The sequence below is a fragment of the Octopus sinensis genome, linkage group LG7 (assembly GCF_006345805.1).
Source record: "Octopus sinensis linkage group LG7, ASM634580v1, whole genome shotgun sequence".
In the NCBI taxonomy this organism is placed as follows: Eukaryota; Metazoa; Mollusca; class Cephalopoda; order Octopoda; family Octopodidae; genus Octopus; species Octopus sinensis.
The window spans coordinates 89,170,838-89,198,038 of NC_043003.1; the positions used below are offsets into that span (position 1 = coordinate 89,170,838).

General features: G+C 40.8%; 1 protein-coding gene across 1 annotated transcript; it reads left to right on the plus strand.

Annotated features, from left to right (window-relative positions):
• The first annotated feature begins 611 nt into the window (after nt 1-611).
• On the plus strand, nt 612-25,591 carry LOC115214463 (craniofacial development protein 2-like). The gene is made up of 3 exons (XM_036504411.1): nt 612-685; nt 20,866-21,821; nt 25,542-25,591. Exons 1-3 carry the CDS (start codon nt 612-614, stop codon nt 25,589-25,591), a joined length of 1,080 nt encoding a protein of 359 aa, XP_036360304.1.
• The last annotated feature ends 1,610 nt before the right edge of the window (nt 25,592-27,201 follow it).

Consider the following 27,201-nt stretch of genomic DNA (forward strand, 5'->3'; position numbering starts at 1 on the left):
AGCAGGTTTCGGATGAAATAAAAGTCACGATACAGGACATTAAAAAAGCAAAGGAGTTATTGAGGAAAGAAGGCAATAGCATTTTCCTCAATACTCCACAAGAAGTGATTGATGAAACAAATAAAAAAACAATCACCTACAAAATTTTCGACAAAAAATGTAAAAAACTAACAAACGCCACACCCCAACAATTGAAAATAGCTCTGAAGCCCATTTGGGACAAAAAGAGCTACGTAACCAAGGGGAAGCGTTTTGGAACCGTAGAGGTTCGTTTCCAAATGTAGGAGGAAGCAAGGGCGCATGCCATTTCGCCCTTGCAAACCAAAAATTTGTTACTCGTCCCAAACCACCTTGGGCGGAGAGTAACGAAAATAAAAATCAACCTCATCCCCCCCGAACCATATATCATGGCTGGTGGCAGCTGTCCTCTATGACATAGAGGACACTGCCACTATTCGAGATGTACGGAGAGTGAAGGAAAAGAACTGGTTAGGAATGGGAGTGCTGCTCCTGGTGCAGATTCAACAGGAAAATATTCATACCATCCCAGATTCCGTTAACTTGCCGGACGGCACCAGGCTACACGTTGCTGTGGAGAGGCGAAAGCCAAAATGTTACCTCTGCAGCAGCGAAAGCCACCTAAAAAGGGACTGCCCCATTTACAAGAAAAGAATGGAGGCAAACGGTAAGAGGCAGCAGCAGCAGCAACAACAACAACAACAACAACAGAAACAACAACAGCAAGATACACCAAAGACTGCCACACCACCAACACCATCACCACCACCACGACGAACGACACCACCTCCAACAACAACCACCAAACCAACACCAACTTCTGCACCAAGAAAAACAACAACAAAAAACAAGGAGAAACACCAACAGCGTCATCATCACCAATAGACACAGCAACACCACCGCTACTAGCAGAACCAACAAAAATCTTTTGCCCTGCTGATGAAGCGGACCCGACAGCCATCCCCCTTCCAGATCAGGACAGCTTGGATTGTGCGAGCACTGATGCCGAGAAAGAGGAATGGCACACAGTGCCTCCAAAAAAGAAAAGGAGGAAAAAACAAAAGGACACACAGGGGAAGCACGAACAAATAGTGCTTCCCAACATCAACAACAACAACAACAACACACACTCACAACAACAAACAACAACAATACTTTCGACACCACTACTACCACTGCCACACACACCAACACCAACAGACACGATTACTGCAATAAACACAAAAAATGAAAAACTAGTTACATATCTAAAAGCCAAACAAGTACACAAATTGAAGATTTCATTATACCAACACACAACACACCACCAGCACACACTCTCACAATAAAAATCAATCAAAAAACATATAGTGATATAAAACAAATATTCCCTAACGATGTCGGATCGCTAGGGAAAAGTTTCTCAAAGAAACTATATAAAAATATAATTGAAGCACCCGTGAAAAAGCACAAAGGAGCCACCCCCACCACCAACAACAGTAAGTAGAGCCTTTTTCTCCTTTTATATTTTTTCCCCACCTTTGAAACATGGCAAAACTTAGAATCGGTTGCTTGAATGTGAGAGGCCTCGGGTCACCTTGGAAACAGGGTCACCAGTTAAACAACCTGAGGTTTCATGATATGGATGTAGCAGCCATCACTGAAACCAGGCTCTCCGACCCACAGGAACTCGCAGCCCTTTTCGGCGGATACAAGATATTTCTATCTCCGTGTCGGCCGGGAGCGGGGGTGGTGGTACTGCGGTGTTGTTTCGGAAGGGCCTGGACTTGAAAATAAGGACAGTCTTCCTGGATCCGGGAGGTAAGTTGGTGGTCCTCGACGTAGACGGTAGTGACGGCGGTGCTTTCAGACTGCTGGCTGCCTACGCTCCGACAGGAGCAGGGCAGTCAGATTATTTCAAACGTCTGGAAGTTTTCCTGGGAACGTCATGCACTCTAGTGCTAGTTGGGAATTGGAACGCTGTCTTAGACGAACATTTCGATCGAGTGGGCAGGGGAGCGTCTGATAGAAGAGAAGGGTGCAAGAGCCTCGCCAACCTATTCGGACGCTTTCAGCTGTCCGACAGGTTTCGACTAGACAACCTGAATGTGCCAATGTGGACTTGGACCAATCGCATTGGGTCGTCTAGATCGTACTTAGAGGCCAGTGGATAAGGACAGCATAGGGTGTCCACAATTCCACATAGTCGACTAGACGGACCACAAATTCGTGATCTGTACGGTCGACTTAGATAGGCTACATAGACAGGGACCCGGATACTAGAAGCTGAACGCGTCGTTAACGGCGTGCAAAGCTTACAGAGACTGGATTAGTTTACTAGTTAAGCAGGCGCTCACGGGGGCAATCATCAACAACAACTGGTGGTTTACCCTCAAGAAAGCAATTAGAGTAGAGTCGATTAGGTTTAGTAAGACTCTAGCTATTGAACGTAGGAAGAGAGAGCGGGATTTAGTTAAGAAACTAGACGAGGCTCTTGAGACTGGCATCGCGACCAACGTGTTGGCGGCAAGGTTGGCTCTCGACCAACACTTTGACGCCAAATACGAAGGCTGCGTTGTCAGAGCTAAGGCACGTTTGCTAAACGGGGAGGGGACTAGAGCCGCTCGATGGGCCCGCGTGGCGGAGGCGAAGCGAGGCAACAAAGCAACCATTCGGTCTTTGGTGGACCAGAACAGGCGCGAGGTTACCGAACCGAAGCAGATGTGTACGGTGTTTCAGCAGCACTTTGCTCAACTGTTTGGGACGTGCAGTGGAACGCACACTGGTGCAGACTTCGGTGTGTACCTGGACGGCCTACCGCAACACTCGGACAGCACCGTGCCAACCAGGTCGATACACGACAACCTCCATCTCATGCGCTACATCATAGAGAGGGTGGGTAACGACGCTGGCACGGGTGGGGCTTTGATCAACTTAGATCAGAGTAAAGCCTTCTATAGGGTCGACCATCGGTACCTGGCAGCTGTTCTCAAGGCAGCCGGCTTCGGTCCAGTTTTCCGTGGGTGGATCGCTGCTTTATACAGCAACATCTGCTTGGTGATATGGGTGAACGGTCACCTTTCGGAACCGTTTGACATCTCGCGTTCGGTCCGCCAAGGATGCCCTCCCTCTTGTACATATTGACTCTCGAGCCATTACTGCGCAAGTTGGAGGCTTTGAGGGGTATCGTGCGCGATCTAGGAGGCGGGAACAGCGTTTCTGCCTATGCCGACGACGTCACCGTGATGGCACATTAGCCTGATTGGTGAGACACTAAACGAGTACGAAGTGGTGACAGGAGCAAAGATTAATGCGGAAAAGCCTGTGGGCTTGCAACTGGGCACCTGGAGAGGCAAGCCCATGCCGTCCAACAGCGTCGTAGGGCGCTGGACAGACGGACCCGTTAAACTGCTCGGCATCTGGTTCGGTCCGGACCTCCAGGTGAATAAAAACTGGGAAGAAGTGACGAGCAGGGTGGCACGTCTCACCCAGAAATGAGCCGAGAGGAAGCTGTCTCTGAAAGGTCGAGCGGAGGTGGCGAATGCATACATCGCATCCGTCATCTATTACCGCTTGACCATCGTCCCTTGTCCCAACCGCTGGTTGGCCAAGCTGGTACGCCTGCTCTTCGACTTTTTGTGGAAGGGTCAGGTGCCACTGGTCAGGCGATCCATCTGCTGTCAACGACCGCTGAACGGAGGCCTTGGCATGCCGTGGTTACTGATGCACAGACATGCGCTCAGGCTGCGACATCTCAAGCGTTTCCTAGATGGTGATCAGGTGTGGTCGTCTTTTGTCAGACGCGACTTTCCGCAGCTCGTCTCTTTGACAGAGCTGCAGACCTGGATCAAACGTAGACCGAGAAAGGGCGCTTGGCACCTCGAGTGCCGTCAAGCTCTCTCCGCCCTCCGCCAGGCGGGCAATGCGATCGGTTTTAGTTCCACTCTAGCGTTCTATAGAGGGTTAGTGGAGGAAAAATGCGACGACGTTCTCGGGAAAACTCTAGGCGTTGATGATAACGAACTGAGCGGTCTGTTCGGAAGGACTTTCGGGCTGGAGCCAATGGATAATTTCCAGAGGTCGCTCGCCTGGCAGTGCTACTGAGGGGCTCTGCCTGTTCGGGATAAACTCTACTGGCACGGAAGTGCCGTCAGCCGGGCATGACCGAGGTGTTGCCAGGACGACGAAACCGTTCTGCACGCACTTGTCCAATGCCCGAGTATTGCTGAACTATGGGTTTATGTCGAACAGCTACTGTCGCGTATAGGACGGATCCGGCTATCAGCCAAATCCATAGTGAAGATTGCCCCGCCGACCTCCTTTAACAAGGAGGGCGAGGCCGTTTTCCTGTGCCTAGTGGCTGTGGCGAAAGAGATTGTATGGTGGACCCGTTTCAAAGGGCTAAAGTCAGACACTTTCCTCTTTGGTCAAGGCCTCATCAACTTTTTCAAGTTTCACTTGAAAAGGAAGATGAGGTTAGAGAGGAGAGTGCTGTCCGATAGCAAGTTTTCTGAAAGGTGGGTGAATTGTGCGAGAATGGCCAGTATAAATGGACCAATTCTCAGGTTTTGCCTGTAATTGAAAAAGGTTTTATAAAAGGAGAAAGGGGCTCTCTACTCTCGTTTTGACCAGGCTCCCGTTGGCTTTTATGGGGTTTTTTCCACCAGGAACCTTTCGAAGCGCCTCCCCCTATTGGGAGTTTTTCATTGTTACAATCTTTCATTGTTAAACAGTTTTTACTCGAATTTTTTCAAAAACGGACAAAACCCTTTGTAACCTTTCGTCTTGTTTTGTCCCTTTATGTTTACTAATCATGTGTGTCAGCCCTTGTGGCCAATAAAAAGAATTAATTATTATTATTATCAATACTATTATTATTATTATTATTATTATTATTATTATTATTATTACTACTACTACTACTACTACTACTATTATTACTATTTTGATTATTATAATTATTATTAATATTGTTATTAAAGAATTTAATATTATTATTATATCCTGCCTCTCGGCGGGCTTCACTATAACAAGGTGCATGTTTATTGAAAATCTCTAAATCATAATAAAGTAATGATATTCGTTTACTAATATTATTTATCAACGATTTAGTAATTGATGGTGGGTGATTACTATTAGCATTTATATATCTAAGGTTTTCATTAAATTTATGATATGGTTGGGTTTTACCCGTTATTAAATTAAAATTAACATCTAAATAATTTACATTATAATTCTCCTTATAATTTAGTAATACTTAAACCATATCTTTTAAAGAAACTATATAGTTTCTTCTTATATAATTCTAGTTTTCTATTAGTGCAATTCTTAGTAATTAGTAAAAGGTCATCCCTATATAAACCACCCTCTAATTTTAGATTTTCTAATTGAATTTCAGATAATAAATAAATACCTACTAAATCCTTAGCTTGTGCAGAATTGGGTGCCCCCATAGGTTTATCAAAATAGTCCCTAGTATCCTTCCTAGTCCATAATTTATTATTATATCTAATAAACGATTTCCTAGCCATTTTAATTACACTAACTTCATCAAAAGTCATTCCTACCTTATTCATTGCATATATTAGGGCCTTATTAAACACAATTTCATTAATAGAAGAGTGTATGTGCATGTATGTATATGTGTATACATATAAATTTGACATGGGCGATTCTTTCTTGTCTTGGGATTCTTGGTCAAATGACTGGGTGGAATTGCGTGAAAAATTACACAGATGTGGAGAATGAGCCGATGGTGTTGTTGGGCTTTGTATTTTTTCATAGCTCCCATGGTTACTGAGATAATCTACTATAATAATACTCTTGTGTTTATGAATGAAAAAGGAAGAGGTGATAGATGAATAAGGAAGGAAGGGGTGATGTCATACTTGATATGCTGAAAAAATAAATTAAACAGCGTTTCAACTCTGTGTGAATATGTGTGTGTGTATGTAAAAGGGGGGAACGTGAATGTGTGTGTGTGTGTATGTGCATGTTTGTGTGTATGTGTGCGTGTGCATGAAATGGAAGTGGGGGGATTCATCTTTGTTTGCTTAGTACTTGGTTTTATTTTTTGATTTAGTTGAATCTTGGTTGTTTTTTTGTCGGTCAGTTATTTTTAGCATTCTGACAGAAAAAAGTCATTCTTAAATTTTTTTAACGTAAGAGTGCCCAAACAAGTCAAATGCTTACACAGAGCAGGTTTTACAGCCACATCATCCAAAACGACTGGGTGAAACCAAACTTACGTGCTTGTATACATAAAAAGTAATGGTTATTTGCCAACCTAATGTGGCAGTCCCGGTTGAGACAAATGCTACTGTTGTTTAGCCCCAGGAGACATCATCTCTGGCTGGCTATACAACACAATCTGTGTCCTTATATTTTTGAACAGCAGTATTGTGCTGGGTGGGGATGCTAAACTCCCCTGCTTGAAAATATAAGGACACAGATTGTGAGTCATATAGCCAGCTGGAGACGATGTCTCCTGGGGCTAAACAATATATATATATATATATATATAGGTTACGGAGAGGGTCATTGCCCAACTAATTAGAGAGAGAGTTAGTTTAGATGAGATGCAGTTTGGGTTCGTGCCAAGGAAAAGTACCACTGATGCTATATTCCTGGTAAGGCAGCTGCAGGAGAAATACCTAGCCAAAGATAAGCCCCTGGACCTGGCTTTTGTTGACATGGCGAAAGCTTTTGATAGGGTCCCTCGATCCCTTATCTGGTGGTCAATGAGGAAACTAGGGATAGATGAATGGCTGGTGAGGGCTGTGCAAGCCATGTACAGAGATACCGTAAGGTTAGGGTTGGCAACATGTACACAGAAGAATTCAAAGTAGAGGTTTTAGGTCCACCAGGGTTCAGTACTCAGCCCCCTCCTATTTATCATAGTCCTCCAGGCAATTACGGAGGAATTCAAGACAGGTTGCCCCTGGGAGCTCCTCTACGCTGACGACCTTGCTCTAATTGCTGAGTCACTATCAGAACTGGAGGAGAAGTTCCAGGTGTGGAAGGAGGGTTTAGAATCGAGGGGCCTTAGAGTCAACCAAAGTACTAATAAGTAGGAAGGTAGACAATCCACAAATATCTTCAGGGAGATGGCCCTGCTCGATCTGTAGAAAAGGTGTAGGTAGAAACTCTATAAGATGTACCCAGTGTAAGCTATGGACACATAAGAGGTGCAGCAATGTCAAAGGTAGGCTAACTGGGAAGATAGTTTTTGTATGTGGCAGATGCTCGGGAGCATTAACCTCCGAAAATCTGCAGAAAACAACTTCCGTCACTTTCCAGGGGGAAAAACTAGAAGTAGTTGATAGCTTCCGTTATCTAGGTGACCAAGTCAGTAGTGGGGGTGGGTGTGCTGAAAGTGTAACTGCTAGAATAAGAATAGCCTGGGCAAAGTTTAGGGAGCTCTTACCTCTGCTGGTGACTAAAGGCCTCTCGCTCAGAGTAAAAGGCAGACTGTATGATGCATGTGTACGAACAGCCATGCTACATGGCAGTGAAACATGGGCTGTGACTGCTGAGGATATGCATAAGCTCGTGAGGAATGAAGCCAGTATGCTCCGATGGATGTGTAATGTCAGTGTACATACTCGACAGAGCGTTAGTACCTTGAGAGAAATGTTGTACCTAAGAAGCATCAGTTGTGGTGTGCAAGAGAGACGATTGCGCTGGTATGGTCATGTGGCGAGAATGGTTGAAGATAGGTGTGTGAGAAAGTGCCAATCCCTAGCAGTTGAGGGAACCCGTGGAAGAGGTAGACCCAGGAAAACCTGGGACGAGGTGGTGAAGCACGACCTTCAAACTTTAGGCCTCACTGAGGAAATGACCAGCGACCGAGACCTTTGGAAATATGCTGTACATGAGAAGACCAGGCAGGACAAGTGAGCCCAGCCCACTTATGTGTGCCTTTCCTCCCTTGGACACAAAGACATGTTGAGGCAAGCGAAGTCGATATAGAACCTCATCCGACGACAGGCACCCATGCCAACCCCCTTTGCTTGCGAAGACATGTTGGGGCAAGCGAAAGCGAAATCGAAATCGAATTGAACCAGCCAGGATCCCTGGTATGGTGGTACGTAAAAAGCACTATCCAACTCGTGGCCGATGCCAGCACCGCCTCGACTGGCTTCCGTGCCGGTGGCACATAAAATACACCAATCCGACTCGTGGCCGTTGCCAGCCTCACCTGGCACCTGTGCAGGTGGCACGTAAAAAGCACCCACTACACTCACAGAGTGGTTGGTGTTAGGAAGGGCATCCAGCTGTAGAAACATTGCCAGATAAGACTGGAGCCTGGTGCAGCCTTCTGGCTTCCCAGATCCCCGGTCGAACTGTCCAACCCATGCTAGCATGGAGAACGGACGTTAAACAATGATGATGATATATATACACACATACATATATATTTTAAAATTTAAATTTAAATTTAATTTTAAAATTTAAACTTTGTATGTTGGGTATGTCCCTCGTAGAATGCCAACAAAGTATGTTCGCTGCCTATGGCTACCTGGCATCATCCACAGTAACTGAACAATCATTACTGGATCTATGTCAGGAATTCTTCAGTGCACATTGAGTATAGTAGAAACAATGGATACAGAAAATAGAGTATACTGGAAACTTTATTTATCACAATGCTCATTTCAACACATCCTGCATCACTCCCTCATGGGTGAGAAACTATAAAATGAATTATGATGCCTCCTATGGTGCAGAAGCATCTCATCAGGTGATGTAAATTATTTTCTCATCATGTAAGTAATGTTTCACTCTTAATCTTAACTAGAGCATGTTGATAATAGTCATATCTAAAATACATTGAGAAGGAATGGCAAAGAATAGATTAAGTTCCTCAGCTATGAGTACAAACAGGAAGTAATTAAAAAAGAATACAATACAAAGAATAAGGGAAAAGAAAGCATGCAATTAATTAAAGTTTAACACACTATAAAGTGTGTCAGTGTCTGTCCAGTGCATCTGTAGACTAGCTACTGGTAATAAATCCTTTGATAGTTAGCCATCCTTGTCAAGCATGATGCTGTGGGCTAGACATATTTCTGGATGGTGGTAAGGTCATAACACTTAGTTGCTACTGGGCACACATCTAGATCCCAACATATGCCTATATACACATATATGTACACACACAAACCCATTTATACATGCATGTGTGCCATTTCACATACATACATAGATATATACATCAACAGGTGCATAGCTGCAAACACATCCACATGTACATAGATACATTTATATACATGCACACACACACACACACACACATACAGACACACATACATATATGTGCACATGTGAGGTCACATATGCACATATGCTTGATCATGCATTAATCATTATGTGAGTACACACTAGTACTACAACAAACAATTATGTACATGTTTGTACATACACATTATCATCATCATCATCATATAACGTCCATTTTCCATGCTGGTATGGGTTGGACGGTTTGACTGCGGTCTGGAGAGTCAGAAGCTGGATGCCCTTCCTAACGCCAACCACTCCGAGAGTGTAGTGGGTGCTTTTTACGTGCCACCGGCACAGGAGCCAGTCATGGGGTACTGGCATTGGCCATGTTCGGATGGTGCTTTTTATGTGCCACTGGTATGGGAGCCAGTCAGGGTGTACTGGCATCAGCCAAGTACGGATGCTACTGTTTACATATCACTGGCATGGGGTCAGTCAGGCAGTTCTTGTATTGATCACATTCAGATTGTGCTTTTTATGTGCCACTGGCATGGGAGCCGGACAGTAGGTACTGACATCGGCTATGTTTGGATGGTACTTTTTATGTGCCACTGGCATAGGAGCTAGTTGGGGGTACTGGCATCGACCATGTTCGGATGATGCATTTCATGTGCCACTGACATGGAAGCCAGTCAGGGGGCACTGGCTACAGCTACGATTTTGGTTTTACTTGACTCAACACGTCTTCTCAAGCATATCATATCGCTCGACACATCAAGGGTACTCTTAAATGGGCCAGACATGCAACACTGGCATTGGCCATGGTTGTAATCTCACTTTAGCTGCCAGGTCTTCTCAATCAAAGCATATCTCCAAAGGTCTCAGTCTCCTGTCATTGCCTCTGGGAAGCCCAATGTTCAAAGGTCATGTTTCATCACCTCATCCCATGTTTTCCTGGGTCTACCTCTTCTACAGGTTCCTTCCACAGTTAGGGAGTGGCACTTCCTCACACAGCTGTCCCCATCCATACATAATACATGAACATACCAGCGTGGTCATCTCTCTTGCACACCACATCTGATGCTTCTCATGTCCAACTTTTCTCTTAGGGTGCTTACACTTTGTTGTGTATGCGCACTGGCATTACACATCCAGCTGATCATACTAGCATCGTTTCTTTCAAGCCTACACATGTCCTCAGCAGTCATGGCCCATGTTTCACTGCCCTGTAGCATGGCTGTTTGCACACATGCATCATACAATCTACCTTCCATCCTGAGTGAGAGGCCCTTAGTTGCCAGCAGAGCAATCACCTCCACTACAGACTTGGTTGCTTAGGTACTGAAAGCTATTAACTACTTCTAGTTTTTCCCCCTGGCATGTGATGGAATCTGTTTTCTGTACATCTTCAGTGTTTTTGCTTCTGTACATCCCATTCATTCTCCACATTCAGCAGTCTTTCATAATAGCATCTCCAATCCTCTTTCTTTGCGGAATCATTAAACACGAGGGCACCATCATCCATGCGGACACATTTCTCTCCTATGACATCATGGTTTTCTCTCATACACTGTCTTGCAATCCGAAATACTTCAGTTCTTTGGTCATCACATTGCTGAACATTGGCAAACTTCTTTTCTGTTACTTCCTTGGCTATATAATCCTGTCTCCTAGCTTCCCTTTTTGCTATCTGATACATTCTCTTGCTACCTCCACACATACATGCATAGTCATCTGCTCCACTGAATGTGGCTATGTATACTTTTGACCTCACGTATATATGTATATGTACATGTGTTTTTATAGAGAGACACACATCATATACATGTCCATATATATATATAGAGAGAGAAAAACACACACATACTTTTAGATACAAACATATGCATGTGCACACACATTTAGACTCATGCAGACACGCATATACATACACCTTTACATTCATTTAAACACACACATACATGTACATATACACATATTCATTCATCTACGCACATATACGTCAGCACTTTCAGATTAGGTTACATTCCACGGTGTGTCCAGTGAAACACCACAGTTGGGTGAAACAATGAAACAGTAAGGCAATTGTTGCAGCATGAGTCATGACACTCCCTGCGAGAAGAGACTTGATCAAACGACTATAAATAGTAGTGGTCTGAGTGAGAGACAGAGTGGGCATTAATTGCAGGAAGTCGTAAGGTGTTGTTTTGATAGTTTGTCAGAATATCATTTGCTAGTTTGTGGAGAGTTCGTGGAGAGTTTGTTGGATTGTTACATTGTTGTTACTCTATTTCGTTATATGTTTTGTTATAGTGCAAAAAAGTATCGTCGTAAATATTGGTAATACAACAATATTGGTGACAAGGATTCGAAGCTCAGACAGGTCAGTTAACAAATTTTTGTGATACAAAGTTGTTAATGATGGAAGACTTATTAGCTTCCATAATATAGTTGCAAAAACAGCAACAGGAGTTGCAGAAACAACTACTTCAGCAACAAGAGAAACAACAACAGTTAATACAGCTATGTCTGAAGAAGTCCAGAAATACTATAAGTTTGTTTTTCCCCAGATGGCATATTGAACTCTATATCAGAATACAGTTATGACCCAGTGGAGGGTATAACGTCTGCAGTATACTTTAGAAGATACAAAATCTTCAGGGAAGATTGCAAGTTGTGGACAGACAATGAAAAAGTAAGACTATTATTACATAAATTAGTGCTGGCTGAACATGAAAAATATTATAATTTCATACAACCCCAAAAATCTAGAGAAATTTGTTTCCAGGAAACAGTCGAACTACTATCAAAGATAGTAGTTTGACTATTTAACACTTGATGGGAGTGTTGGAATCTAGTTAAAAAAGAGGATGAAGACTTTGTCATGTATGCTAGGACTGTAAACCAAATGTGCGAAAGGTTTAAATTGTTAGAACTCCTGATATGTTTAAGTGCCTCATTTTTGTGCAAGGGCTTACAGCAAACAAAGATGCAGAGATATGTGCAAGAATTTTCACAAAACTTGAACAAGCAGACCAAAGTTTAACTCTGCAGACAGTTGTGGAGGAGTGTCAAAGAATAGTAAACTTACATCAGGATGTAAAGAAAATTGAAGAGAGGAATTCTCACAAGTACAAGCATGTTGACTGGGAAGGTATAAACAAAAAAAAAATGTCAAGACCAAACCAATGCTATGGCTGTGGAGCCCTACATTTCAGCAGGATGTAAAGAAAATTGAAGAGAAGGAATTCTCACAAGTACAAGCATGTCGACTGGGAAGGTATAAACAAAAAAAATGTCAAGACCAAACCAATGCTATGGCTGTGGAGCCCTACATTTCAGGAAGGATTGTCCTTTCAAAACATAAAAATGTTACAGTTGCCAAAAAGTAGGACATAAGAACTCACATTGCAGAGCAAAGTTAGGAAAGTCAAACATAATAATTCTAAAGTTTTCTCAATGGAAGGTAGAAGCGATACCAAAAAGAAATGCTCTAAGCTTCTAACAGGGAATCTGCACAGAGGACTATATAAATAAAATAGATTGCCATTTGGTCTGAAGGTCACACCTGCAATATTTCAGCAGGTTATGGATGTGATGTTGGTGAACTGTCAATTTGCAATTTCATATCTCAGTGATGTATTAATCAAAAGTGAATCTCGTGATCAGCATATTGAACATGTGAAGTATATTTTTCAAAAAATAAGAGATTACCGTTTGACACTCAATGAGGAAAAATGTGAATTCTTTTTTAAATATCTAAGACAAACGAAAGATAAAAATGGAAGATGACCTGATGCAAGTAAAAATAAGCCTCCCCCAACTAACATAGTGACAATACAAGCTTTTCTTGGCCTAGCAAACTATTATCAAAATTACATACCAAACATGTATGAATTGAGAGCTCCACTTAATAATTTGTTGAAGAAAGACGCCAAATGGAATTGGTCAAATAATTGTTAAAAGGTATTTCAGGATATTAAAAAAAATATTAATTTTGGATTTGTTGCTGGTTCATTTTGATCCTGCAGCAGAGATTGTAGTAGCTTCTAATGCTTCTGAATATGGTGTAGGAGTAGTTCTGCTACACAAATATAGACAGTAACATGAAGGTGGTGGTTCATGCCCCATGTGCTCTGATTGCAGCAGAAAAAAAAAACAGTCCGATAGAGAAAGAAACTCTAGCGATTATTTTTGTCATAACGTACATGCAGTCTTTGGTTATATTCTCTTCTATTGGTGGTTTTACTCGAAGGAGATATTTGCAAAGTGTTGTATTACTTTTGAATACTGTCTTGATGTCATATGGGCCGCATATCTTTTGTATCTTTTTGGAGAGGCCTTTCACATAGGGTAGACAGACTGTAGACAGTTTATTGGTTTCCTCGTCTCTTTTCTTCATAATTGGAGTAGATTGGAGTAGATAGTATGTTTTTGGGGTAGTTGTTGCTTAATTGATTGTTACTGTGCTTGATCATTTCTTCATGATGGGTATCATGATTGCTACTTATATTTTTTGCTCGATATCTTAGGCACTGAGCAATTCCTCTCTTTACACTGTATGGATGGTGGGAATTGAAGTTACGGTATCGTCCAGTGAAGGTCATCTTGTGGTATACGGATGTCCTGAATCCATACTTGGTGCGTGTTATTAATATGTCCAGGAATGCTAGCTGATTGTCTTTTTACTTTTCCATTGTGAACAGTATTCATGGCTTTATTGAGTTCACATGATGTAACAGCACTTGGACATCTGTGTCATCAACATAGCGCAGCCATAGGGTTGGTTCTAGCAATGTTGATCCCAAAGCCAAATTCTCAAAGTATTCCATGTATATATTGGCTATTACCGGTGATAATGGCGAACCCATAGCTAAACCCTCCTCTTGTCGATATATATCAGTGTCCATACTGAAATAGGTAATTTCTACACAGAAGGTCGACATTTCCATCAAGTTTCTTATTGGTATACTAGTGCATTCTTTTAGATAGGTGTCTGTCACTAGTTTTTCTTGAATCACCAATGGTGCTTCACCAGTTGGGACTTTGGTGAACAGGATTATCACATCTAGACACACCATCTGGTTGGATTCAATGGGCATATCCTTGATCAATTCTGTGAAGTGGGTGGAATTCTTCACGTACGATGTTGACTTTCTTGCTAATGGACTGACTATATCCACAAGGAAGCGGCTCAGTGGATGACATGCTGAATCTCTACAGCTCACTATAGGTCTCAATGGAATACCATCCTTGTGAGTCTTAGGAAGACCGTACATGTGTGGTAGTTTACTGTGGTGTTGAGTCAGTTGTCTGTACTTCATCATCATCATCATCATCATCTTGTTATTGATCAAGATCTGTGAACTTCCTCTCTGTTTTCAAAGTAGGGTCTTTCTTTACTTTGCTGTAGCTACCATCACTTATAAGACTTGCCAATTTTTCTGAGCAGTCAGACTTGTTCATCACCACTGTAAGTATTATGATGGAATTGTCACTCTGATAGTGAACTTTTCTTCCTTAGTGATGTTTGATTTGGCAAGTTTCACTTTTTCCAGTACCTGTCTCACTTGACACCTAAGTTGGTATCTTTACGGTTATCTCTTCAATCGGGGCTATTATGTCCAAGTATGGAATTCACTTGATGGTTGTCGCAAAGTTGAGACCTTTGTTCAGTACTGCTTCTTCAGAGCTTTCTAGGTGTCGGCTACTAACATTAATTACTGCTTTCACATGTGGGTGATGGATTTCAGTCTTCATTCTCTGACCTTTGAGTTTCATAAACTTCTTAATCTGGTGTGTCTTCATCATTTCAGATTCTTTCATGTACGACTTTACCAGATCTTGTTGGATTCTCTTTCTATCATCATCTCTGGTTATTTTCCTACGTAAGGAAGATAAACTCTCTTTGATTTTGTTATTTAGTTGATGTCTTTTCCAACGGTTGTAATGGATCCTCTCACGGATGAGGGCATGTCCTGCCCTTTCTGCTACTCTTCTAGCTTTATATGAATCCACTGGTGTCATTATATTCAAGCCAGGTGATATTAGCTTTGAGTCTCTACATCTACACAAGAAAGTTAGATGGTTTGAAAGACGAGCTAGTTTTTGATGAAGTTTGTCTATATGTCTCCATTGAAGTCTAATGTTGACTCCATACTGATTAGATGATACAGTTCTATATTTAAGAGATGAGAAATTATGTACATTATTTACATTTGATTGATATTTGTCCTCATCTTGTTTGTTGTTAACACAACGTTTTGGCTGATATACCTACCAGCCTTCATCAGGTGTCTTGGGGAAATTCGATGTTGTTATTATTATTATTATTATTGAGAGAGCATTGCATGCCTTGAAAGTGACACTGGGGTAAAATATACGGAGCCCAGTATACCCATCATGACTACCCGTCTGATAAGGGTACACCAGGCACATGCATCACAACCATATGTGCACGACATGGTGATCTCATATCACGATAAACAGCGCATGACCTTGCAGGTGGGGCCCAGTTAGAACTTTTTTCAAGTTGAGTAGCCCATCCCGCTCAAAAGGTCCCTGAATAAGGATTGTATAAAGATGTTGAACGAACCACCCATGTTTCCAAAGGTGAATTATCCAAACCTCTAAGAATTCCTTTCAACACACACGGCTATGATGCTCCCCCCACTACTTCTGCTCGTGATCAGAGATGCATATATCGTCAGCCACTAAGGGATATGGTCAACTGGTTAAGGTCAAACAACTGACAAGCAAATCTGTGGTATTGAGCAGAATATTTGCTGTTAGCCCATCTTTTATACCAAGACAAAACAATGTACATGATAACACTTCCAATCAGTTAATATCAGAAGCCATGAGCGCCACTGTCTGGTACTGCATCAGGGCATTTATTATTATTATTCGGTAGTTTTATTTTTATAGCGTGCTTTCACTTCACTACTGAGCGCAGCTCTGTGTGCCTTGGGTATGTGCTGTTTATTATTATTATTATTATTATTATTATTATTATTCACTCCATAATTGCCTACAGACATATGGTGTAGTGATTAAGAGCACAGGTTATTAACCCCAAGATTCTGAGTTCGATTCCAGGCAGTGACCTGAAAAACGTGTTAACAACAAACAAGATGAGGACAAATATCCATCTAATGTAAATAATGTACATAATTCTTCATCTCTTAAATATAGAACTGAATCAAGCACATGTTTAATCTTTTAGTGAGCTTAAAGGCCACTAATTTAATAAAATATCCGGTAATCCTTTGATAGCAGTAAGAGTTAATCCAATGAAAAACAACAATTCATATGAGTTTTGAGGCCTTCGTGTACATGGTATGTTTATTCCAATCCGGGAGGAGAGTATTCATACGCAGCTTGAATATTTAACATCTTACAGAACAGAATGAAGTTAAACAAGAAAAGGTTTTCATCTTGCCGCCTTCCATGACTGGTATAGTGGATTCCACTCAATTCAAAGCGACGTGGGTAGTCTAGTAGCAGAGAGGGAAATGATGCAATTAGCAGCAAGCTGCTTGGTGAGAAAAGAGGCTGCTCTTGGCTCTGCCTGTCTTTTTATCCCTCTCTCACGAGCGCCACCTCGTTAACGATGTGACCAGGGGAGATAACTCCAGATGATCCACGGTCAGGCATGGATTCAACTACAGCTGCCTACCCTACCACCGAAAGTCAAATGGGCAAGCAGAATGATTCATAGATACTTTCAAGTGAGTGCTAAAAAAAACAGAAATGAGTTAAGAAATGACAAACCACTAACTAAATTCTTAAGGGTGTACAGAATAATGCCCAATCCAGATACAAGTTCAGGCAAGTCACCAGCAGAGCTAATGTTCACTCAAAGGATTAAATGTATTTTCGACTAATTGTTGCCAAAGGAAAAAACAGAGAAAATAAAAAATACTCTCATGAGGAATTACAGAGAGTGCTTCGTGAGACCACTGCCGAGACGCTTCTGGAAAAAAAACAGAAAAGCCATTGGCAAACCAATTATAGCAGCGACTCCATCAATTCCTAGGGATATCTGAAGAAGGAATTTTTGTTCTGAAATATCATATCAGACTATGGATGATTAAATTACAACAGTGATTATAGTCCATTGTTTGTATTATAAGTGTATTGTTGTGCCATTCAAAACATTTTATTCTTTAAAAAAAATTCAACTAAACATTTTGATGTTGGAGACAAAGTCCATTTCAAAGTATACAAGAATGGTAAAGAGGGTTGGTAGGATAGTGTAGTGACTAAAAGAATTGGAAACAAGATATATTTAATAAAAGGCCAACGATGGAAGCATAAATAACACCTAAATCAATTAAAAACCAGACATACAGAAGAAAGGAAGGAAGCTCCAATGGAAGTGTTTTATGACATGTGTGATGTGCCAGCACCGAAAGATTGAGCCTAGAAGGAGCAGTAACAGAAAACATAAACAGACTGAACTAATAATTCCTAAGCAGAAAAGGTAGTGAACTCCTTAGAGAAGCAAAATTTCAAAAAGGGAGAAGTGCTCGAAAGAAAGAGAAAAAATAATGATAAAATAAATTTCATTTCCTACAGAAGTTGGAATCTCAAAATGGAAGATGTTGTGGCGAAAGTCATGACACCTCCGCAAGAATAAACTTTACCGAACGACTATAAATAGTAGCGGTCTGAGTGAGAGACAGAGTAAACATTAATCGCAGGAAGTTGTAATGTGGCATTTTGGTAGTTTATCGGAATATCGTTTGTTGGTTTGTGTATAGTTAGTGGAAAGTGTGTGTTAAGTGTAACCAATCTCCCAAAAGCATTCCAAAACCCTTTCACAACAAGAATTCCCTGTGGTGTCTATGGTAGTACTCCTTTGGAATCATTCACAAGGAAATCATCATTCAAGATGGTCAACAAAGTTTCTGTTATTAGTGGGATAAAAACAATATAAGATGTGAATGGCCCATTCCTAACAGAAATAGAAAAAAGCAGCACTGCATTAACAGTAACATTTAACTGGCTCAACTCAACCACTTAGAAACTGCTGTCAAAGCCAAACATTCTCACAAAAAGAATCACATTATATTTCCCCTTGACAACGTGAGACCATATGTTGAACGATGGTTAATGCAAACAATCAAAGACAAAAGATGGGAGCTACTTGATACCCCACCATATTCTACAGACTATCATGGCAATCATTCACTAATGGGTAGGCAGGTAAAGTCTGCAATGATTTGGATGATCTTGTCACTGACATCAATGAATGGACTGCGTCCAAAGATTGTCATTTTCTTTTTAATTTTATGGAATTGACCATTTGCTAATCAAATGGGAAGAAGTTATTGAAGTAGATGGCAGCTACACTCCAGAATAATCATTTAAACACATTTTAACTGTACTTTGGTGTTTTATTTTCAAACAAATTTAGAATAAACCAATGGTCATTAATTATGCACCAACCTCATATATATATATAATATATATATATAAGTGTGTGTGTGTGTGTGTGTGTATATACGAGGGGGTACTGTAAAGTTCCAGGCTTTAAGGGTAGCTTGAAAGGCCTGGTTGGAGGCCCAACCTTCTGAGTGCTTTTACAGGGATTAGAAAAACTGAAACCACTGCAGTAAGTGTGTGAATCTGAGAAAGGAATATGTTGAATAAAATCATAATTAACTGATCCTCCTGTATTTTCTTTCATCCAAAGCCAGGAACTTTTCAGCAACCTCATATGTGTGTATGTGTGTGCATATATATATATATATATATATATATATATATATATATATATATATATATATATATATATGTTGGCAAGAATTATATAATTTAGTAAAACTGATGAAAAGTGTACCGTGAACTTGCTGGAGGGACTGGAAAATCTGTTTCAAATATAGTCCTTCTTCAGGGAAAAGTTGACAAGAGAGAAATTAATGAAAAACAACAAAGTTTTACACCTTCTAAGGTGTATCAGTCTGCAACTGATAAATAACACAGAACCACAAAAGCTTTACGTGTGAACAAGAAGTGGTTGGAAAAACAGGGTTAGAGAATTAGAAGGAAAGCGGAATGGAATGAAGAGAAGAGAGTGAAGTTAAGAGTGAGGTGAATGGAAAAGATGAGGTGCAAATAGGATAAGAAATGGTTTAATGAACTACAAGGAGGTGTAGGAATAGAATGAAAATCATACATTTAAATCTGTTGGTGACATAGTACCAAGTCCAAATATGAAATGCCGTTCTCTCTGTTTCCTTCAAAATGTGGATTTATGGTGTGTGCAGATACCTCACACTAAATAATGGAGTGGCCTGTAGTGTTGAAGCAGAGTTATCAATATAGTGACCATACAGCTTTGGGATAGATCTGGTGAACTGGGCAATTATTTGCTCTTCAATGTGGCCTATAAAAAAGTTGGTATAATTGTGGCCTAACCTAGTTTCCTTAGCGACTCTGTTGATATGTTTGTAAAATATGCCAGAGGGAAAAAACACAATTAAGGGTTAGTATAAACTTGGCTGGGCAGAAGAGTGTAGTGGTGCTAAGTACAGGTTGGAGGCAATGGTCTAGTAAGTATTTAAGAGCTGATAGGCTATCGTTGTTGAGGATGATAGTATAATGTTGATTGTGAAAAGGCGTAAAACTCTACTGTCTCTCATTAATTTCTCTTGTGTCACTTTTATCTGAAAAACTCTGCTCAAAATGTTTGTGTGTGTGCGTGTGTGATTTAGTTATAAGGATTCATTAGAATCAAGGTGCATCAACACCAGAAATGGCTAACTACAATAACATAGAGCTCACAGTGAAGTAAACAAGATTGACTATATTGAATGTTAGTGGGATACTGTAGATATGCAAGTACAAAATTCAGTTTAAACCACCCATTCAACTCTGGGGTTGGTCCTTGGTATGACGCAGGTATAAAAAAATGAACACAAACAGCATTTAAAATTTATGACAATAGGTTCAATTAACTGAACATGAATTATATGCTTAACATATAGCTATAGATCTAAGGAAATTTCATTTCCTCAAAATACTAGGTATAGAACCAGTGTTTCTTTGAATGTAGCCATCCCTTTGTGAGGTTTAATATATCCTCTTGTCAGGTCAGGTCTGTTGTATGCAGCATCGGATCCTACTACTGGTAAACTGTAAACCAGTACAACCTGTGTCAGTGGGGTAGAAAGGGCTCCTTAGCCGTAGTGAAGGCAACCTATCTAGGGAGATAACCTTACAATAAATCACTCAGCCCGTAGCTTAGAAGTACTGGGTTGACGTCCAGCGGGAACAGCTTTGTTTCATGGAGGAGGAAAGATCTTCTTTAGTACTTGGTTGTACAATGCTTTCCAATGTGTGTAGTAGTGGTGCGCGCACACATTATTAGCCATTTGAAAAGACTATGGAATTTACAATTAACTGCACCAGGGTTCCTCTTCCCCAGGGAACCAGACCTAATGGTATACCTGCGGATGTAGGTCCAGCCCCTGCTTTGCCGGGTCCTGTCTCTGATCATGTTGCACCTCCAAGGGCATCCATTGACGGTGATGCCCTCAATCTTAACAGACGGGTATCACCTGATGGAGAAGAGTCAGCCCCCAACCAAACAACACCAAACAAACACCTCATCAGCTGTAAAAATCATACGATACTCAGCACCCTCAATGCCCGCACCCTCGCCTCTCTTCGCCGTCTAGAAGAACTTGGTGCAAATGCAGAATCACATGGCATTGATATAATAGCTGTCCAAGAACACCGATTTTACCACCCTGACAACATCCTCAAATACCATCAAGTCGGTTCTTATCAACTTGTAACCTCCTCAGCATCAAAGAATACTGTTAATTCAACAGTTGGAGGTATCGGATTTCTACTTTCATCAAAGGCTAGTGATACTCTCTTGAGTATAGAGTCAATCTCACCTAGAATTATGGTGCTTGAGATAGATGGAAACCCAAAAACAACATTGGTATGTGTGTATAGCCCACATAATTCGTCTGTGGCAGACGAAATTGAAAATTTCTATACAACCCTTCGTTCAACCATTGAGCAAGTACCTCTCCATAATTTTCTGGTTATAGCTGGTGATCTGAATGCTAGACTAGGACCCGATGAGACCAAGTTTACTTTCAACTCTAAAACCAATCGGAACGGAGAAATGCTCAAAGACTTCTTGGAGGAATTTAATCTCTACACCTCCAACAATTCTTTTATGAAACCAAAAGGTCAACTTTGGACATTTGAGTCCCCACTTGGTGATAGGGCACAAATTGACTACCTCATCTTTCGAAAGAAATGGCGCAATAGTGTTAAGGACTCGAGATCCTACTCATCCTTTAGTTCTGTCGGCTCTGACCACAGAATTGTATCAGCTACCGTTAAGCTTAGTCTTCGCTCATCCAAAAAAACTAAGCCTCACCCGATCAAAATGATCGACTGGGAGGAAGTCTTATCTAACCCCGATATGTCCAAACAATTTACTATTGAGGTCTATAACAAATTTCAATCTCTGTCTACTTCTGAAATAGATGCTGAGAACATTGAGGAAGTATACAGCAGCCTCATCAAATCAACAGAGGAAGTTGCACTGGCTGCTCTTCCCAAAAGGAAGAGTAGGGGCCAGAGCAAACCTTCTAATTCCCCAAATGTCATCGAAGCCAGAAACCATCTAAAGTCTATATCACTAGCTTACCACCGTTCTCCATCCCAGTCACTGAAGATCCAACTCATAGCTGCCAGGAAGAATCTTGATGAGGCTTACTTGAACGCCGAGGTCGAATTTATCAATGGCAAAATTAGTAAACTATCGAAAGAGCACATTAGTAAAAAACACCATCTCGCCTGGAAATCCATCAAAGACCTATCAGGCAAAAATTCTGGGTCATCAATTAGAATTAAAGGGGGATCAGCTAAGAAGTGTTTAGAAAATTGGTCAACCCATTTTAAAAACCTCCTTGGGAAGAATGCCAAAATCCCTGATAACCCCACTCTCCCAAGTGTGCCTATATCAGACACGCTGGACATCAACACCTCCCCTTTTACCATATTTGAACTAACAGCAGCCACCAAGCAACTAAAAGCCTCGAAAGCATTTGGTCCCGACAACATTCCGGCTGTGATTTGGAAGGATGATAGATTTCACACACTTTTGCTTAACCTCTGCAACCACACACTTTCCACCTTTGTCGCTCCAAAGATTTGGCACCAGTCTCAAATCATTCCAATACCCAAAAAAGGCGATTTGTCCCTCGTCACCAACTACAGGGGCATATCTCTAATGTCAATTGCTGCAAAACTGTACAACAAACTGATCCTAAATCGTCTTGTCCTTTTTGTTGAACCTTTGCTCCGAAAGAACCAAAATGGATTCAGACATGGGCGCTCAACGCTGAGCCAGATACTATGCCTGCGCAGACTTATTGAAGAATCAAAAGCATTTAATCGCGATCTTGCAATGGTATTTGTAGACTTTTCTAAAGCGTTCGATTCTGTAGATAGGTGCAAGATGTTTGAAATCCTTAAGCTCTATGGGATACCAGACAAAATTATTTCTGCCATCAAGGTCCTCTACACAGATACGTCTTCAACCATCTTAACCCCTGATGGAGAAACATCATCTTTCTCGATCGAGGCCGGAATACTGCAGGGAGACACACTCGCCCCATTTCTTTTCATCATTGTTGTTGATTATGTGCTACGTATGTCAGTTGATACCATCTCTGGCAAGGGCTTTGAAATAAAACCAAGAAGAAGTTCCAGACACCCAGCTGAGTACTTGACAGACACTGACTTTGCTGACGACATCGCTCTTATCAGTGATTCTCTCTCCAATGCCCAGTCTCTTTTACAATCTCTTGAACAAGCCTCAAATTGTGTAGGTCTTTACCTTAATGAGACCAAAACTGAATACATAAACAAGTGCCTGTCCAACAGTGATTGTATCATCCACACTCTCAACAGTGCACCTTTAAATATGGTTTCTGATTATAAATATCTTGGGTCATACATATCATCATCTGGAAAAGACTTTCTAACTAGAAAGGGTATGGCCTGGTCAGCCTGTAATGACATGCATAAGATCTGGTCATCAAATCTAAGTAGAGACTTCAAACTTGAAATATTCAAAGCCACAGTCGAACCAATCCTACTATATGGCTCAGAAACCTGGACGTTATCAAAGAAGCTTGAGAGGCGGTTGGATGGAACCTACACTCGCCTCCTTATGAGAGCTCAAAATCTCTCGTGGAGGCGCCATCCAACTAAAATGCAAATATATGGGAAATTACCACCTGTGTCATCTCTTGTGAAGGGTAGGAGAGTCCAGTTTGCTGGACATTGTTGTAGAGCTGAAAAAGAAGTAATTTCTACTCTTCTCCTCTGGAAGCCATCTACTCGCAACACCAGAGGGCGCACACTCTCCTACCCTGATGTAATCTCCAGGGATACAGGCATCCAGCAACAGGACCTCCGTAATGCTATGATGGACCGTGAAGTCTGGCGCAACATGGTAAATTCCATTGTCTCGACCACGGTCGAACAATGATGAATGATGATAATATCCTCTAAGTCATTGCTACTCAAAGTGGTGGTCCGTGGACTGGTGCCAGTCCACGAGCCATCAGCTGCTGGTACGCGGAGAGTGTCTACGAAAGAAACATTATAAAATACTTTTGTAATATTGTATTATTTGTTTACAATATAAATAAAATTTTAAAAATTGTCAAGTTTCCTTATATTCATTATATATAGTGTTTCCAGTATAAATTAATATTACTATGAAATATTACTGGTCCCTGGCACATTGAAAAATATGCTGCCAGTACGTCACATCAAATAGTTTGATAAGCACTGCTCTAAGCAACTATCAGTCTGTCTGTCTATCTATCTATTTATCCCTCTCTCTATATATATATATATTTACTCTTTTATTTGTTTCAGTCATTTGACTGTGGCCATGCTGGAGCACCGCCTTTAGTCGAGCAAATCGATCCCAGGACTTATTCTTTGTAAGCCTAGTACTTATTCTATCGGTCTCTTTTGCTGAACTGCTAAGTTACGGGGATGTTAACACACCAGCATCGGTTGTCAAGCGATGTTGGGGGGACAAACACAGACACACAAACATATACACACACATACATACACATATACGACGGGCTTCTTTCAGTTTCCATCTACCAAATCCACTTACAAGGCTTTGGTCGGCCCGAGGCTATAGTAGAAGACACTTGCCCAAGGTGCCACGCAGTGGGACTGAACCCGGAACCATGTGGTTCGTAAACAAGCTACTTACCACACAGCCACTCCTACGCCTATATATATACATATATTACAGAGATTTACTTGCAGAGCAAGTGACCTGATCTGAGATCGTGTGCTGGAATGAAAACAATTGTAGCATGGAAGGTGTTTATAAGCCATTAAAGAAACACACAAAAACCATTAGATTCACTTCAACATTTAAATTTAATTTGCCAAAATATTTTCATCGCTTTCAGACCGCAACCTGTTCACTGACAAAATTCCATGCTGCATCTGAGAAAGTAACAGTTAGTTCATGATATATATGCATGTATGTTTTTATGTATGTATGTGTGTACATGTATGTGCATATGCATATGTGTACATGCGTATGCATTAGTGCATGCCTATACGCATGTATGTATGTACGTTTGTAATTATGTATGTACGTGAGTATTTAGGTGTGTAGACGTGTCTGTGTGTGTGTACATGTGAATGTATGTTTATGTATTGATATGTGTCTGTTCAAGTTGTATACATGACTGTTACTTTGTTGAAGGTTGTATACATACATATACATACATATGCATATACATATAGACACACACATATGTGTGTGTATGTGCATTTGTCCTTCTCACCACCGTCTACACTACAAACTAACAAAATGCTGAGTAATTAATAGCGACAGTGTCCCTCTGTTTACCATTTTACAGCCACTTTATATGGGATTAGGGTCAATGGGGATTATGCATCTTTGCCAGATCATCACAAGATAAAAGCAGTTAAGGTGGAATCTATTTACCCAGACACCTCTATTTCACTACTCATTGATTGTTGTTCTCCTTGAAGGCACACACCTTGTTAACATCCCAATGCACTCTTTTACCTACACAGACATGCCTGGGCTTAGATTCTTTTTGTGAAACCTACTGCACATACTCAAGACATGATTGAGACTTTACATCTCCTTTCCTGCAGAGTCTACACACTCTGTTTGACTGAGTTTTATTGATCTTTACTTGTGCCACATTCATCCTAATGGTTTGTTCCTGAGCAACTATAATTTTCCCTTTGGTCCCCTGTTTCAGGTTCCTCACTATCAACCAAAGCCACTGTACTTTACTTCCAAAACCCTTAGTTTGTTGCATGAATTGGCCATGTAATTTCATTTCTTTCCATTTGCTTGTCATGTCAGTTATGTGAGTTCAAATTTTGTTGGGGTTGACCTTGTCTTTCATACTTATGGGGGTGATGAAATAAGTACCAGTCAAGCACTGGAGGTCAATGCCATTGACTTGCTCCTTCCTTCAAAACTGCTGGCATAGTGCCAAAATTTGAAGTTCTTCTTCTTCTTATTATTATTATTTTATCATGAATGATATAGTGTAAAATATTACTAGCAGTATTAGCAATCATATTTACCCATAGACTTTTGTATGTATTCTTCTATAAATATTTGTCATTGACAGAAGTTTTATGTTGTTATCATTTGTTCAGAACAGTTAGCCAAGTGAATGAACATTTAAGAGAACCTAGATTTGATTAGCTTTGCTTTTTTTTTTTTTTTTTTTGTTGACAACATAGTTTACCATGTAAAACAATGGGTGAAAATGTGTGGTAAAGTGTAAATAGTGAACACTTGTATCCATGTGGCAGTTTCGTCTGTTAATTAAAATTTAATGTTCTGGCAGTGGCTGTAGTTGAGTGGGAGAAAGAGTGAACTAGTCAATGGGATGAAGCTCTGATTCAGCATGATTCACTAAGTGTGGATCAGGTGGTTAGGATGTTACTTTTTTGTCTTACATTCTTGTTCTGGTTGTTGAAGAGGGAGACCCAGGAAGACATGGAACAAAGTTTTGATGGCTAATCTCAAAACGCTGAATCTTATGAAGTAATGGTACCACATAAAAAGCACTAGTAATGGTGCCACATAAAAAGTATGCAGTATACTGTAGAGTGGTTGGTGTTAGGAAGGACATCCAGTCACAGAAACCAAGCCAAAACAGACTGTGGGACCTGGTGCAGCCCCTGGCCATGTCAATTTCTGTCAAGCCATCCAATCCATGCCAGCATGGAAAATGGATGTTAAATGATGATGATTTGAGTAGGATTTGATTTGAGGAAAATAACACTAGCTATAATGAGAATTTTTAAAGGTTTTATTTTTGAAGGAACATGCACAGTCTCTGTGTATGCTGTTAACTAAACAAACTGAATTAGATACAATGACGAAACTAATGATGTGGCACAATGTGAGCTTGTAGCCTTTAAAACTATGGCCTAAGTTCTTGGATTGGATATGTAATGTATTGAAGTGCATACCACCTTCATCCAAATGCACACAGAACTTCATTCTTCTTCTAGTACTTCATTGACTGCCTTACTTACACTTACCCTGTACCATCCACTTAACTCATTTTTGCAAAATCAACATTTCCTTGAAACACTTTTTCAGCTGGAAGCCTTAAGTATTATTACCCTTTGTCCAGTTATCCCTGAATTCCAGTGTCAAAGAAGGTTAACAACCTAAAGGAAATTGTTTTCTCTTATATTGGGTTGAGAAATAATTCTCAAGCGTTTTTTCAAATCTATTTTTAAAAAAAAGACTACAACAAATTAATCAATAATGTACAGTCTGTTGTTGTTTATGATTTCCTCCCATTGTCCAACAAGTCTTTTGATGCCTCAGCAATAGAAATCTCCCGCTCTTGACTTCAAAGAATTTGTCCAACCAAGTTTTCAATTCCA